Source organism: Oratosquilla oratoria, chromosome 19 (genome assembly GCF_046742065.1).
Source record: "Oratosquilla oratoria isolate Oo_2021 chromosome 19, ASM4674206v1, whole genome shotgun sequence".
Classification (NCBI taxonomy): domain Eukaryota; kingdom Metazoa; phylum Arthropoda; class Malacostraca; order Stomatopoda; family Squillidae; genus Oratosquilla; species Oratosquilla oratoria.
The window spans coordinates 55191906-55206329 of record NC_134795.1 but is presented as its reverse complement, the minus strand read 5'-3'; the positions used below and the strand labels follow the sequence as shown (position 1 = coordinate 55206329).

At 44.4% G+C, this 14424-nt stretch overlaps 1 protein-coding gene across 3 annotated transcripts in view; it reads left to right on the top strand.

The window, feature by feature from the left end:
• Window positions 1-14424, top strand: part of LOC143035900 (UBA-like domain-containing protein 2-B) — a 92626-nt gene that overhangs the window by 16181 nt on the left and 62021 nt on the right. For all 3 annotated transcript variants that reach the window (XM_076203092.1, XM_076203093.1, XM_076203090.1), the window contains exon 2: window positions 13570-13656. In XM_076203092.1, the coding sequence (XP_076059207.1) occupies window positions 13570-13656 (87 nt within the window). The remainder of the gene's footprint in view (window positions 1-13569; window positions 13657-14424) is intronic.

Sequence of the window (14424 nt, the reverse complement as noted above, 5' to 3'; positions counted from 1 at the left end):
CTCTCCTTCCATCTCTCTCTCTATCCTTGGCACTCAAGTGCCTGGTCCATTTCGCGTTCGACGGAGGCCCTCGAGGGAGGAGGAGGAGGAGGAGGAGGAGAGTGCGGAGAATCCCTTTGGAACGTTGCCAAGGCTTCTTGGGCAAGGGCAAGGGCGCCGCCGCCGTTCGCCGCGACGGGAGGGGGGAGGGGGTGGTGGTGGCAGGAAGAACTTCCGTCCCTTGCGGCGGGTCGAGTTGTCAACGCGGCGGCAACGACGTCGGCCTAGGGTTGTAGAACTATAGTTCTTCGTGCTCTGAATTTCTGTCTCTCTGTCTTTCTCTCTTTCTCTCTTTATCTCTACATATCTGTATCTCTATATCTGACTCTGGCTGTCTCTCCCCCCTCTATTTTCTCTATCTCCCTCTCTTTTTCTCCCTCTATCTCCCTCTCTCTGTCTTCCTCTCTCTTTCTCCCTCTCTGTTTCCCTCTCTCTTTCTCCCTCTGTCTGTCTCCCTCTCTCTTTCTCCCTCTCTCTTTCTCCCTCTCTCTATCTCCCTCTCTCTATCTCCCTCTTTCTATCTCCCTTTCTATCTCCCTCTCCTTCTATCTCCCTCTGTCCGTCTCCCTCTGTCTGTCTCCCCCTCTCTATCTCCCTCTCGCTTTCTCCCTCCCACTCATTCGACTTAGTCAGCGATCTTTGAGAGTTCGTACTGTTGACATCATCCACCATTATCCAGCGCGAGAGTTGTCGTTTTCTTTTTATCCGCGAGTTAGCAGCGTTTGACACCACGGCTCATGGATGTCAATCACATCACGAGACTCCTTCACGACGTCCCTCTGGACGGATTTCGTTGTGGCCAAAGAAGAAGAAAGAGGAGGCAGATGTTTTCATTCAGTCAGGAGAAGGCTTCAGCCCTCCACGGGATCGAAAACTTTTTGAGTCGTTGAGGATTTGAAGAGACCGACCGACCGACTGGCACGTCGCGTTCCAGCCAGGCGCCCCGGCTGAATCATGATTATATTTCGTTGCCCGTAGTTCACCAGCGCTTCCATCTTTGTGGTCTACAGTATATCGTACCGAAGAGCTCGGAGAGTCCCTACCCCCCACCCCCCCCAAAAAAAAATGTATATATAGAGAGAGGTGTATATATATATATATATATATATATATATATATATATATATATGCACTAAAAACCCACTATTATTTGATTCCGCTTGAAGAGGATCACAGCAAGTGATCGATATATACGGAAATTCGTTATTTCCTTCTTTCAAATCCAAATAATAGTGGGTTTTTAGTGCAATTACTAATGTGTAACGACATTACTGGACAGTGATATATATATATATATATATATATATATATATATGTGTGTGTGTGTATTATATATATATATAATATAAAGGAGAGAGGTAGGAAAGTCAGAAAAACAGGAGGAAGGACGGGGGAAGACGAAATATATTGGTTTCAATAGGGGAAACGAGTCACCGTTCTTAAAAAAAACGGATCTGGTCTGTAGGGGTACTGCACACACACGACTTGACGGCGCAGTGGTAGTGTTCGCGGCCGCCACTACGGTAGTCCGGGTTCGAATCCCGCCCAGGGCTAAGATAATTTCAATATCGCTGCGCTGCGAGTCGTTACTCCAACTCTCGTGGGCGGGGAGTTGTGTGTGTGTGTGTGCGTGTAAGGTGACATCATTACCCATAGATCAGTCATGTATGAGCTCTGAGCTCTCTTCTGGAAGGGAAATAGCTGTCGATCACGAGTCCAACACGTGGTCCAAGACCATGGTGGTGACCTTGTAATGGTGACATATGATATTCCTTGTCTGTTGTACAATTTTTTTTGCAATATTGTTGATTTATTATTATATATTTTATATATTATTGTGATAGCAAGTGTTCATGTTAAGAGTGTATGTTTTTTTTTTCCGCAAAGTCTGAGCTTGGTGGCGTGGCTTGGCGTCGGTGTCCGTCTTTTGGTTTTGATTACAAAGCGTTAGCACGCTTTTTTTTTTTTTTTTTTTTTTTTTTTATACTTTCCTGTCAGTGGTTCCCTCGCCCTCCGAGGCCATCTCGGGCGGGATTCGAACCTGGACCGCCATAGTGGCGGGCGGGAACTCTACCACTGCACCATGAGTCGTGTGCGTGCGTGCGTGCGTACGGGCACGCTCATTAACCGGAGCCAGTACTGTATCAGCGTGTTCAGAGGGTTGCAAGCCAAGCAGACAGGATTGCATGTTGAGGATTGGGTGGAATGGTGGTGGATCTCTCCCCCTTCCACCTTCCACCTTCCTCCTGGGAAAGTCAAATCTACTGCAGGGAAGAATGTGTGATTCACCATGGTCTTTGGACCACGTGTCGGACTCGTGATCGACAGCTATTTCCCTCCCGGAAGAGAGCTCAGAGCTCGTATATGACCGATCCATGGGTAATGCTGTGACCTTACACGTACACACACACACACACACACACACACACACACACACACACACACACACAAACACAAACTCCCCGCCCACGAGAGTTGGAGTAACGACTCGTAGTGCAGCGATACTGAAATAATTTCAACCCTGGGGGGGGGGATACGAACCCGGACCGCCGTAGTGACAGCCGGGAACTCTACCAACCGTGCCACCGAGTGTGTGTGTGTGTTTGTGAGCTTCGAGTCGTTGTAGGAATTGTTAAGAACCTAGGGTAGTTATGGATAAGCTGCTCAACGTCTGAAGAGGAAGATAAAGGAGGAAATGTGGAAGAGGAGGAGGAGGAGAAGGAGAAGGCCAAACGGATATTGAGAGGAAGAAAATGCACACACACACACACACACACACACACACACACACACACACACACACACACACACACACACACACACACGATGGCGCAGTTGGTAGAGTCCCCGGCAGCCGCTACGGCGGTCCGGGTTCGAATCCCGGCCAGGGCTGAAATAGTTTCAGTAGCACTGCGCTGCAAGTCGTTACTCCAACTCGTGGGAGGGGATTTTGGGTGTGCGTGCGTGTAAGGCCACAACATTACCCATAGATCGGTCATATATGAACTCTGAGCTCTCTTCCGGGAGCTGTCGATCACGAGTCCGACACGTGGTCCAAGACCATGGTGAATCAAACACACACACACACACACACTTGCTACAGCTGTCATTTTTTGTGTCATGTGAGTCAGTATTTGTTCGAAGTAGACACAGCAGCCTGGTAGGGGAGGGGAGGGGAGGGTGGGGGAGATTCCTCGGCTTGGGGGGATCCTTCCCCCCCCCCACCTGGTTTACTAGAATGACTATGGGGTGAGAAGGGGTTGCGGGTAAGGCAGACTACATCACAAGTACCATTCGACATTGTTCATCACAAGTTTCATATATTTTTTGTATTTATTTCATCTTATTTATTTTATTGCGTTTTATTTGTTTAATTTTCGTATTATTTATCTTTATGTAATTATTGTATTTGTATTTAAGAGTTTTTGTATTTTTTATATTATTTTATGTATTTTGTATTTGTCTTACAGTGTTTTGTCTATTTTTCATGGGTGGGATACAGGTGTGACCCGGCATCCATGAGGAGCTAATACGAGAAGAAGGAACGGGTGATGGATGAGAACGGAATGTGTGTGTGTGTGTGTGTGTGTGTGTGTGTGTTATGCCTTTTGACTTTGGCTACCTCCTTGGTAATAGGGAAAAACCCCTTGGTGCATAAATACATTTATTTATCTTTTTATTTTATTGTGTTTTATATTATTTTCATATTGCTTATTTTTATTTATTTGTTTATTTGAGGGGGAGCTTTTACTCAATTGTCCCGACCTGGTTCACCCCTTTTCCCGGGGATTAGGGACGCTACATTTCTTTTGGAAATGAGCCCATTTCCATTGATACTCCGGGGGTTAGGGACGCTACATTTCTCTTGGAAATGATCCCATTTCCATTGATGCTCCGGGGGTAAGGGACGCTACATTTCTTTTGGAAATGATCCCAGTTCCATTGATGCTTCGGGAATTAGGGACGCTACATTTCTTTTGGAAATGATCCCATTTCCATTGATGCTCCGGGGGTTAGGGACGCTACATTTCTTTTGGAAATGATCCCAGTTCACTTGATGCTTCACAAGGAAAAATTCTGAGGATATTGCCCGCTCGTGGTGCGAAGGACTGACCGCGCATGGCAGGCAGACGTCTTCCCGGGTGTGAGGGACGGTCATTCAGGGACACTGACACCGTCGTGGGTGACTATAGGAGGGGGATCTTAACCCCCCCTCACCTTCTCTCTCTCTCTCTCTCTCTCTCTCTCTCTCTCTCTCTCTCTCTCTCTCTCTCTGTTTTTCTCACTGTCTTTCTGTATCTGTATCTCTATCTCTCTCTCTCTCTCTCTCTCTCTCTATATATATATATATATATATGTGTGTGTGTGTGTGTGTGTATGTATATGTATATATATGTGTGTGTGTATATATATATATATATATATATATATATATATATATATATATATATATCTGTAAACATATCTCTCTATATCTCCAGTTCAGGTTAGGGTGACCGACCTATAAGATTAAGTGTTTTTCTCTGCCTCTTCCTCTATTCACCTCGCTGTCTCTCTTTTTTTTTTTCTCTCGAGTTTCTCCTTTCCCTCTCTCCCTCTCTCTCCCTCTCTCTCTCCCTCCTTCCCCCTCTCTTTCTCTCTCTACCGAGTCTGCTCTGTCCTCACTCTCGCTCTCGCTCGGTGTATTCTATCGGCGACGTCTTCTCAGTGTCCCCATGGTAACAGCCAAAGGCGGAGCTGAGGGCGCTCTCTCTCTCTCTCTCTCTCTCTCTCTCTCTCTCTCTCTCTCTCTCTCTCTCTCTCTCTCTCTCTCTCTCTCTCTCTCTCTCTCTCTCTCTCTCTCTCTCTCTCTCTCTCTCTCTCTCTCTCTCTCGTTCTCTCTCTCTCGTTCTCTCTCTCTCTCTCTCTCGTTCTCTCTCTATACATATCGTATTCGCATTCGAGAAGAACCGAGAGCTGGCGGGTTGCAAGTGGCATTGTCGTGCTTGTAGATTCCTGAAGAGTCTGCGTCCGCCTCGGGCCAACTACGGTTACTGCATAGGGAAAGTTCTTGGATCCCGGGCACTTTGCCCCGCCTAAAGCCCCCGCCCACGGGGGCGTGAAAAACGAAGAAAGGAACCGTGCAGAAAAACGGGAACAGACGCGCCTTTCTCAAGAACGCAAGCGACCCTGCCGTGTCACTGTGAGAGAAAGTGGCCGGAGGTGGTGGCTCCGGCCGTAGCGCTGTAGATGTCCGTTAAGCAATTCTGCCCCAAAGTTTTGGGATTACGAGGTTGCCCATATGTCACTGAGAGGAGGAGGAGGAGGAGGCGAGAACTGCAGCTGTTCGGGTCCGAAACCACAGTTTTTTTTTCTTTCTTTCTTTCTTTTATCCTGTGTACGTAAAAACACATCCCTCCCCGTCCCTCTTCACAGGGAGGAACAGAATGTATCCACGACACGTCAAGGTGAACTACAGGAGGAAGACTGAAGAGGAGTAAGAGGGGGGGGGGAGCTGAGGCCATTGTATGCAGACGTGCGGAGTGTGTCCGTATTGTAGGTAGATGTGTAACCACAGGTCGCGGCTCTGACAGGGCAGGGGGTGGGGGCGGGGGGGTACGGGAGGGGTGACATTAAGCCATTCAACTCCGATGACAAGATGTCTTGTCATTTGGTCAAATAAAACAAAAAATCATAATAAAACAACAAAATGTTTGATGATCAAACAGCACCAGAAAAATATGACGTCATCAGTCCTCCTCGAGGAGGACTGATGACGTCATATTTTTCTGGTGCTGTTTGATCATCAAACATGTTGTTGTTTTATTATGATTTTTTGTTTTATTTGACCAAATGACAAGACATCTTGTCATCGGAGTTTCTGCAAGTGTCGAAGGCCGGGCACCTAACTCAGCGTTTCTTAACCTTTTCCGACCTCAGCACCCCTGTAGTGAGGTGCAGGCAGTCCAGCACCCACCTAAGAACATAAGAATGAAGGAGACTGCAAGAGACCATAGGGCCTACACTAGGCAGTACCATGCCCATTACCGCATGTCATCCTCATCCATAAAGTTGTCTAACCGTTTCTTAAAACAAATGATGGTTTCAGCGCTCGCTACATGGTTACTAAGTCTGTTCCATTTGTTGACCACCAATTCTTGCCTATTTCCTCTTAAATCTAAAATTGTCCAGTTTAAATCCATTACTGCGAGTCCTGTCCTGCTGTCTTAATATGATGACTTTGTATACGTCACCCTTGTTAAAGCATTTGATCCACGTAAAGACCTCTTATTAGATCACCCCGTACTTTGGTAAACATCGTGTTACTACAAGGATAAAACAAGGTGAAGTGCAGTACTACCATGTATTTAGCATTTCCCAGCACCCCAGGTTAAGAAACACTGACTTATCTGGTCTTTGTACGTACGTCTCATCTGGCGAGCGGACTAAGGTCGTTCCGTCTAACAGCTTCTTTTCTTCTTTATCTTCTTCCACTCCGTCTTCTTCTTCCTCATCATCTTGTTCTTTGTCATAATCTTCTTCCTCTTCGTCTTCGACGTCCCTCCTCCGGATCCTGAGGGTTTTTGTCGGCGAAAAGCACGAACTTACTTGAGCGCGAGGCCCGTCATCGCACGTCGTACACGTGGTGACCCTTTTGCCCCCCTGGCCCTCTTGTCCTGTGGCTCTTTGGCTCTTTGGTCCTGGCCCTCTGCCCCGTTGCCCCTCTGCTCCTTTGGTCCTAGCCCTCTGCTCCTTTGGTCCTGGCCCTCTACTCCTTTGGACCTCTGCCTCTTTGGCACTATGGCCTGTGACATTGTGGCCCGCTATCTACTTGGCCCTTTAACCCCGTTTTCGCAACAGTCAGGTTGCTTACGTGTGAAAGACTTCTGCAAAAGATTAGATTACCTATCTATCGTAAGTAGTATTGCCCCTTTTCGTACATGGTGGCACATTTCCCGTCATATACCGACAGCCACCAAGCCATTCTATTTATCCTCGTGCCACTCTGTGCCACTTTGTGCCACTCGATAAGGGAAGGGTTACCGCCGATCATGAAGAATCACTGTCAATGTCACCTAGGTCCCGGTCACGAGATGAGTTTCACTTTCCCTCGGAAGTTGGGAAGGAGACTTTGCGGCGCCTCCTCGTGGCCATAGTCTCGTTTGAGCCTCCTACGCTACACAGGTACACCTCCGTCGTAAGTCGGAACATACGAAACGTGAGACCGACTTTGTACGAAACCGTCGTAACTCGGAACCGTCGATACGCGAGACCGACCTTGTACGAAACCGTCGTAACTCGGAACCGTCGATACGCGAGACCGACCTTGTACGAAACCGTCGTAACTCGGAACCGTCGATACGCGAGACCGACCTTGAACCAAACCGTCGTAACTCGGAACCGTCGATACGCGAGACCGACCTTGTACGAAACCGTCGTAACTCGGAACCGTCGATACGCGAGACCGACCTTGTACGAAACCGTCGTAACTTGGAACATACGATACGCGAGACCGACCTTGTACGAAACCGTCGTTACACAAAACCGTCGATATCCGAAACCAGCGTTATACGAGACCGTACTACTACTACTACTACTACTGTCAACGCTTTAAGGTATCGGATGACTAGCACTGGTTAGCACTTGTCCTTGGGGTGCCAGCTGCCATAAAGTTTGGTTCATTACATCCTTCCCGTCATCTCGACTGACCTTTTATACGCTGGTTGGCTTTTTCGCTTCTGTCTGCGTCCAGGCTATTTCATTCATCTCTGTGAGCCCCGTGACCAACTCAGATGTACCTCTATTGCAGCAATTCCCAATTTTTTTCCAGTTTGTTACCCAATTTAATGTGCCACATAAAGCATGTTACCCCTTTGGCAAAATGCAGTCAATATTGATATATATGGCTAAATTAAAACACTAGAGATATTTTCGTTTATTTATTGTATTTGAACGTTGTGCATCTCTAATGACTACTGTAGAGAACAACAGTGGAATGGATGGGGGTGCATGCTTAGAGGCTAGTTGAGGAATTCTTGGCTTCTTGATTTTCAGAAGTCTTATTATTTTGTCACCCCTCCGTTACCCCCGAAATTTTGTTGAATTACCCCCCCGGGGGTAATTTACCCCCCTCCCCCCAGTTAGGGAACCACCGCTCTACTGAATTTAACTTTCTACTGCAAAAGAAATCTCTCAGAACCACATATCGAAATAATACTTTGCATATTCGGATCCTTAATGTCCGAACGGGTTAGAGCGTCTGTACTTGTGGCGGAGGTCGAGGTTACGACAGTTCGAACACTGCCTCCAGCGAGTTGGACCAAGGACGTGGTTGATTTGATTAAATTTTACTCTATAAAGTCCCTTGTAAGGGGCATCGTCCTAGCCTCCTGAATAATCATCAATCACATACAGATCGGCCCTAATTGATCACAGTAGACAGAGTTGCAGTCTCTATATACCCTGACATTAGGGACGTCAGTCCGTTTTATAGAAGTAAAAAATTGAAATTATGAAAAACATTAAAGCATGCTGGAAAATGGGTTCTAGTGTTGGCAACAGTGTCACGAAGTTTTAAACTGATGCGGCGATTCTTACTATGAATAATTATCATTTCAGTGTATATATTGCATGCTTGATAAAACGAGATATGAAGACGGGACACCACAAGCATAGCTCCCCGTCCCGTAAAATACAACTAGGTACACACACACACACACACACACACACACACACACACACACACACACACACACACACACACACATATATATATATATATATATATATATATATATTCCACTTAGATAATGTATTTAACAACAACTCTGGTGTGTGTGTGTGTGTGTGTGTGTGTGTGTGTGTGTGTGTGTGAGTGTGTGTGTGTGAGTGAGTGAGAGAGGAGGGAGAGTGCATCAATTCCTGTCAAAACGTGAGTACAGAACCACGCGTGGTCCACGTGGCTGTGTTGACATTTACTACGCATCGCGTTTTCTTTGCTTCCACCAGGTTTTCCCACAGCCCACAAGCACAATTGTTGGAAATGCCTAGTAAGTGTTCGAAATGCCTAGATCAGTGGTTCTTAACCTTTTTCAATGTCCTTAGTACCCCTTGATATCTCAACAACTTTTTATGATGCGTTGAGTATAGGAATTTTTAGAAGGATTTATGTTATGAATAGTTCATTCTATGGGGATAGATATATCAGTAGACAGAATAACCAATGGACCTACACTTGTTTAGTGTGTTGATAATTATGACTATGGCCAAATAATTAGTGACTAAACGCTGTTTGAATATTGGTTATTTTGCACAATATTTTTTATTGTGTAAGTACAGTATCTACTGACAAACTTCAACGAAAATTGGTCAGAATTACTACAATGATGAGCATGACTTTCAGTATAAAAATCAGCTTCCTAGCTCACTTAGAAAGAAGAAAAAAAAAAGTCTGGTGGACTGACGTCTTACTGTTGTATCACTAATGGAGCCTTGTGTTCGTCAGTTTGTTCGTAAATGCGTGTATTTATTAATTTATGGATTCACGTTTCTGGCCTTAGTATGGACCAAAAGGTCTACTGTCGGCGCGAATTTCCGCCGAAAGCCGCGGAATGCAGTCTTGTGTCTGCCGCTCGGTTCTTCATTTATTATGACTAATTTTAGGCGCAGAACTTTGTCTAATTATGACGTTAAAAAAAGACAACTGATATGTCGACCGTATGCACTCTAGTCTTATTTACGCCTTACGACAAAAGATGGACAATTGAATTAATAAACAATTTGGTAACGCAGGCTTAGACAGATCCTAAACAAGAACAGGTCAGTTCATCGTGGAAAGGAACAACGACAGTCGAATGACGCGACTTGCGATATTTTGCCTCATCACCGAAGCGCCTCCTCATGACGTCATGTCGTTTGTTTTCTTCCAAATTGAACCTACCGTTACATACCACCTCCTCATCGACCAGTTATCGTTGTTTTAAAACCCATCGTCCTTGCTTCGTATTGTTTATTTTCTTTTTATTCTTGTTTGTTTTTATTGATTAATTTGCTATGATTTTCCTCTCTCTCTCTCTCTCTCTCTCTCTCTCTCTCTCTCTCTCTCTCTTCCTTTTTGTTTTTCTCCCTCTCTCTTTTCTTAATTGGCGATCCTTGACCGCTCTTCCTCCTCCTCCTCCTCCTCCTCCTCCTCGCTGCCTTAACGACGCAGAGACGGGCCTTCCTTTCACACCTGATTCTCTAATGGCTCGATCTCTTCCTCTTCTTCCACTTTCTCCTAATCCTCCTTGTTGTCCTCTTCTTTCTCCTCGTCTCCTCTTCCTCCTCCACCTGCTCTTCTACCCTCTCGATTTTTACTCTTCCTCCGCCTCCTCCTCTTCTTCTCCTCCCAGCATTCGTAGAAACCAGAGAGAAGTATATGGGATCTACGTTTCTCTAATTTTCCGTGACGTTAAGAGAGTGGAGGAGGAAATGCAGTTGGTCGGAAGTTGTGGCGTTTGGTGTTTCCTGACTAACACATCCAAAGCTTTCCTCTTCTACTCAAGATAGAATATAACTTTCCAAGGAATGTGTGTGTGTGCGTGATTCACTATGGTCTTGTATCACATGTTGGACTCGTGGTCGACGGCTATTTCCCTCCTGGAAGAGTGTGTGTGTGGCCATCCAGATTTTTTTTTTTTTATTGTTTTTTCTTGATGTGGTCTTCCCTCTTTCCTTCTTTCCTTCCTCCCTCCTTACCTTATCTCTTTCCTTCTTTCCTTCCTTCCCAGTTGCACGGTGTCGTCAGCGTTCTCCCGCCACGCCGTTAACGGTTACCCGTAACTGTCATTTTTCGGTTAACGGTCGTTTTTCGTGTGAGAGAAGTTAGCGGTGGGAAGGGTGCAGGTAGCAGCGGTTGCGGTGGCGGTGGCGGTGGAAGCGGCTGTCGGCTTTTAGAGGAAATAATGTAAAAAAATGATTCATTCATTCAAATCACACTATCAAGCCTCGTGAGATTTCCTTAGTGTAAACGTGGCGGCATGCTAGTCATTTCTCGATAGCATGCTGCTTGCTTTTGTTACCTCGTTTGAGTAGAAATAACTTCAGTTACTCTTGCGTTATAGAGAAGTTGAATGACGAACTTAGCCGAAGTTGTTTCTACCCAGACGAAATAGCAAAAGCAAATAGCATGCTAGCGAGAAATGCTTAGTGTGACGCCACCTGAAGACGAAGTACTCAGCATAGCATTAGAGTTATCACATTGGGCTATTTTTCCACCGATTGTTGGAGCAGATTTGCAGCTCGTAACTTGCTGGAGGAAAATAAACTTCCTCCAGTATATCAAATGACATTATGTATTCATGTTGATAAAACAAAACAATTTGCCATAGTGATTTCACGGCAGAGAAAGTGTTGGACGTTGACGGTACCGCCGATTAATCGGAGGTCGGAGGAAAAATAGCACAGTGTGAACCAGTTGATGCTCGAGGGCACTGCTAATATACATACGTCATTGTGAGATGTGAACATTATATATTTATGTAATGTAATGTATGTATACATGTAACTGAGATGTGTATGTTATATATTTATGTAATGTATGTATGTAATTATGAGATGTGTATGTTATGTATTTAATGTATGTGCATACGTTTTGTTGTGTTTGAACACACACACAAACACACACACACATACATACACGCGCAGGACCACACAAACGTAGCAATTTCACTGTATACCACAGTTAAGTATTGTTATATAGACACACACACACACACACACACACACACACACACACACACACACACACAGTTGTCATGCTTTTCCTGTCCTGTTAGTCATCAGTTGTTCGAAGTATATGATGACCTAAGTCACACCAGGACGCTCACACACACACACACGCGCGCGTACGCGCTCGCTTGCTCACGGATTAGCTGCAAATGTCATGTTTTGTCCTGTTGTGTTAGTCAGCAGTCGTTCGAAGTACATAATAACCTAGCTCACGCACACACACACACACACTCACACTCCAGCTGTCACTATGCCGGTCCGGGTTCGAATCCTGCCCAGGGCTGAAATCATTTCAGTATCGCTGCACTTCGAGTCGTTACTCCAACTCTCGTGGGCGGGGAGTAGGGTGTGCGTGTGAGGTTACAGCATTACCCATAGATCGGTCACACGAGCTCTGAGCTCTCTTCCGGGAGGGAAATAGCTGTCGATCACGAGTCCAACACGTGATCCAAAGACCAAGGTGAAGGGGAATCACACAGACACACACACATCTATGCAAAGAAATCACAAAAACACGTGATTAATGTTTTTTGCTTAAACTTCTGGGAAAACGAAATGACTGCAAAATTACCACACGAGAAGAGAAACTTGAAGACAGTAAGTACTTTCGTATAATCACGACGTCAGACGTATTGAACATATATAAATATACAAAACTACTTACTGTATTCAATTTTTTCCCCTGTTGTGTATATATATATATATAGTTCAAGTCTAGTTGTGGTTTCAGAAGGAAAACAGTTGAATCTTCCTTAATTGAAGAATGTCCCGATTCTGATATATCTAAAGGACAATAGTCCCCGGACATTATTTCACGGTTAGCGGTGAGTCACTTGCTCAGTAAATTATCACCCTTCTGACCCCCGACCCAACCCCACGCTTGTTGACCCCGTGACCTTTCCTTGAGTGAGGTCATCTGCTCATGATCCTATTTCATCTCACATCTTACGTCAAAGAAGTATATATGTTGAAAAAAATCCCACTGTCGGAGAAAGTAAACGGACGAAGGATAGAATTAACTGTATATTTCGACCACTCTTTGTGGTCCTCTTCAGCAGAGAGTGGTCGAAATATACAGTTAATTCTATTCTTCGTCCGTTTACTTTCTCCGGCAGTGGGTTTTTTTTCATCTTACCCATGTGTCAAGACATAGTCCCCCTCTGAAGTACATATGTCCTACCACTTCTAATTTCTTGCATTTTCCTGAAGGCTACAGCTGGCAGCCGAAATATGGAAGTTAAATGTTCTCCCAATTTTTCTTTTACTCCGACTGTGGGGATGTATGTGTGTAAATGCACAAGTTTTCCAAAACACACGTGAATACACACATGTTAAACACCACAGTGAGAGAAAATTGAAACTTTGAATCCGAGCGCTTTCGTGATATAATCACATCTTCAAAGATTACAAGAGCATCATTGAAGATAATTATATCACGAAAGCGCTCGGACTCAAAGTTTTAATTTCCTTATTCACAAGTTTCACAAAATACACGTGAATACACACATGCTAAACACCACTGTGAAAGAAAATTGAAACTTTGAATCCGAGCGCTTTCGTGATATAATCACATCTTCAAAGATTACAAGAGCCTCCTTGAAGATGTGATTATATCACGAAAGCGCTCGGACTCAAAGTTTTAATTTCCTTTCACTGTGGTGTTTAGCATAATATGTGTGTGTAGATATTATTTTGTTTGTGTGATGTATGAGTTTCCTGCATCACTACCGTAATATGCTACGGACTAAGATTTTTCCTCCTTTTTTCGTTTTTCCTCTGCAGGTGATGATTAACCAGTTCGTGGTGGCCGCTGGGGCGACGCGGGAACAGGCAAGAAATCTCCTCCAGGCAGCGCAGTGGGAATTCGAGGTCAGTCAGCAGTCAGTCAGTCAGGGAGGGAGGAAGGATGTTACAATATTATTATTATCGTTGTTGTTATTATTTTTTCATCGTTATTATTATGTTACCAATGCTGTTATTTTATTCTGTCTTTATTTATGGGTTTGAGGTTATACTGTAGAGAAGTGCAGACAGAGAGGGAGGGTGGAAAGATGTTACAATATTATCATCGTTGTTGTTGTTATTTTTTCATCGTTATCATTGTTACCAATGCTGTTATTTTATTATCTCTGTTTATTTATGGGTTTGAGGTTATACTGTAGAGAAGTGCAGACAGAGAGGGAGGGAGGAAGGATGTTACAATATTATCGTTGTTGTTATTTTTTCATCGTTATTATTATGTTACCAATGCTGTTATTTTATTCTCTTTTTATTTATGGGTTTGAGGTTATACTGTAGAGAAGTGCAGACAGAGAGGGAGGGAGGAAGGATGTTACAATATTATTATCGTTGTTGTTGTTATTTTTTTATCGTTATCATTGTTACCAATGCTGTTATTTTATTCTCTTTTTATTTATGGGTTTGAGGTTATACTGTAGAGAAGTGCAGACAGAGAGGGAGGGAGGAAGGATGTTACACTATTATTGTTGTTGTTTTTGTTATTTTTCATCCTTATGCTACCAATGCTATTGCAGGCAGGGACGGGGGAAGGATGTTACAATGTTATTATTATTGTTGTTATTTTTTCATCGTTATTATGTTACCAATGATATTGTTTTATTCTCTATTTATGGGTTT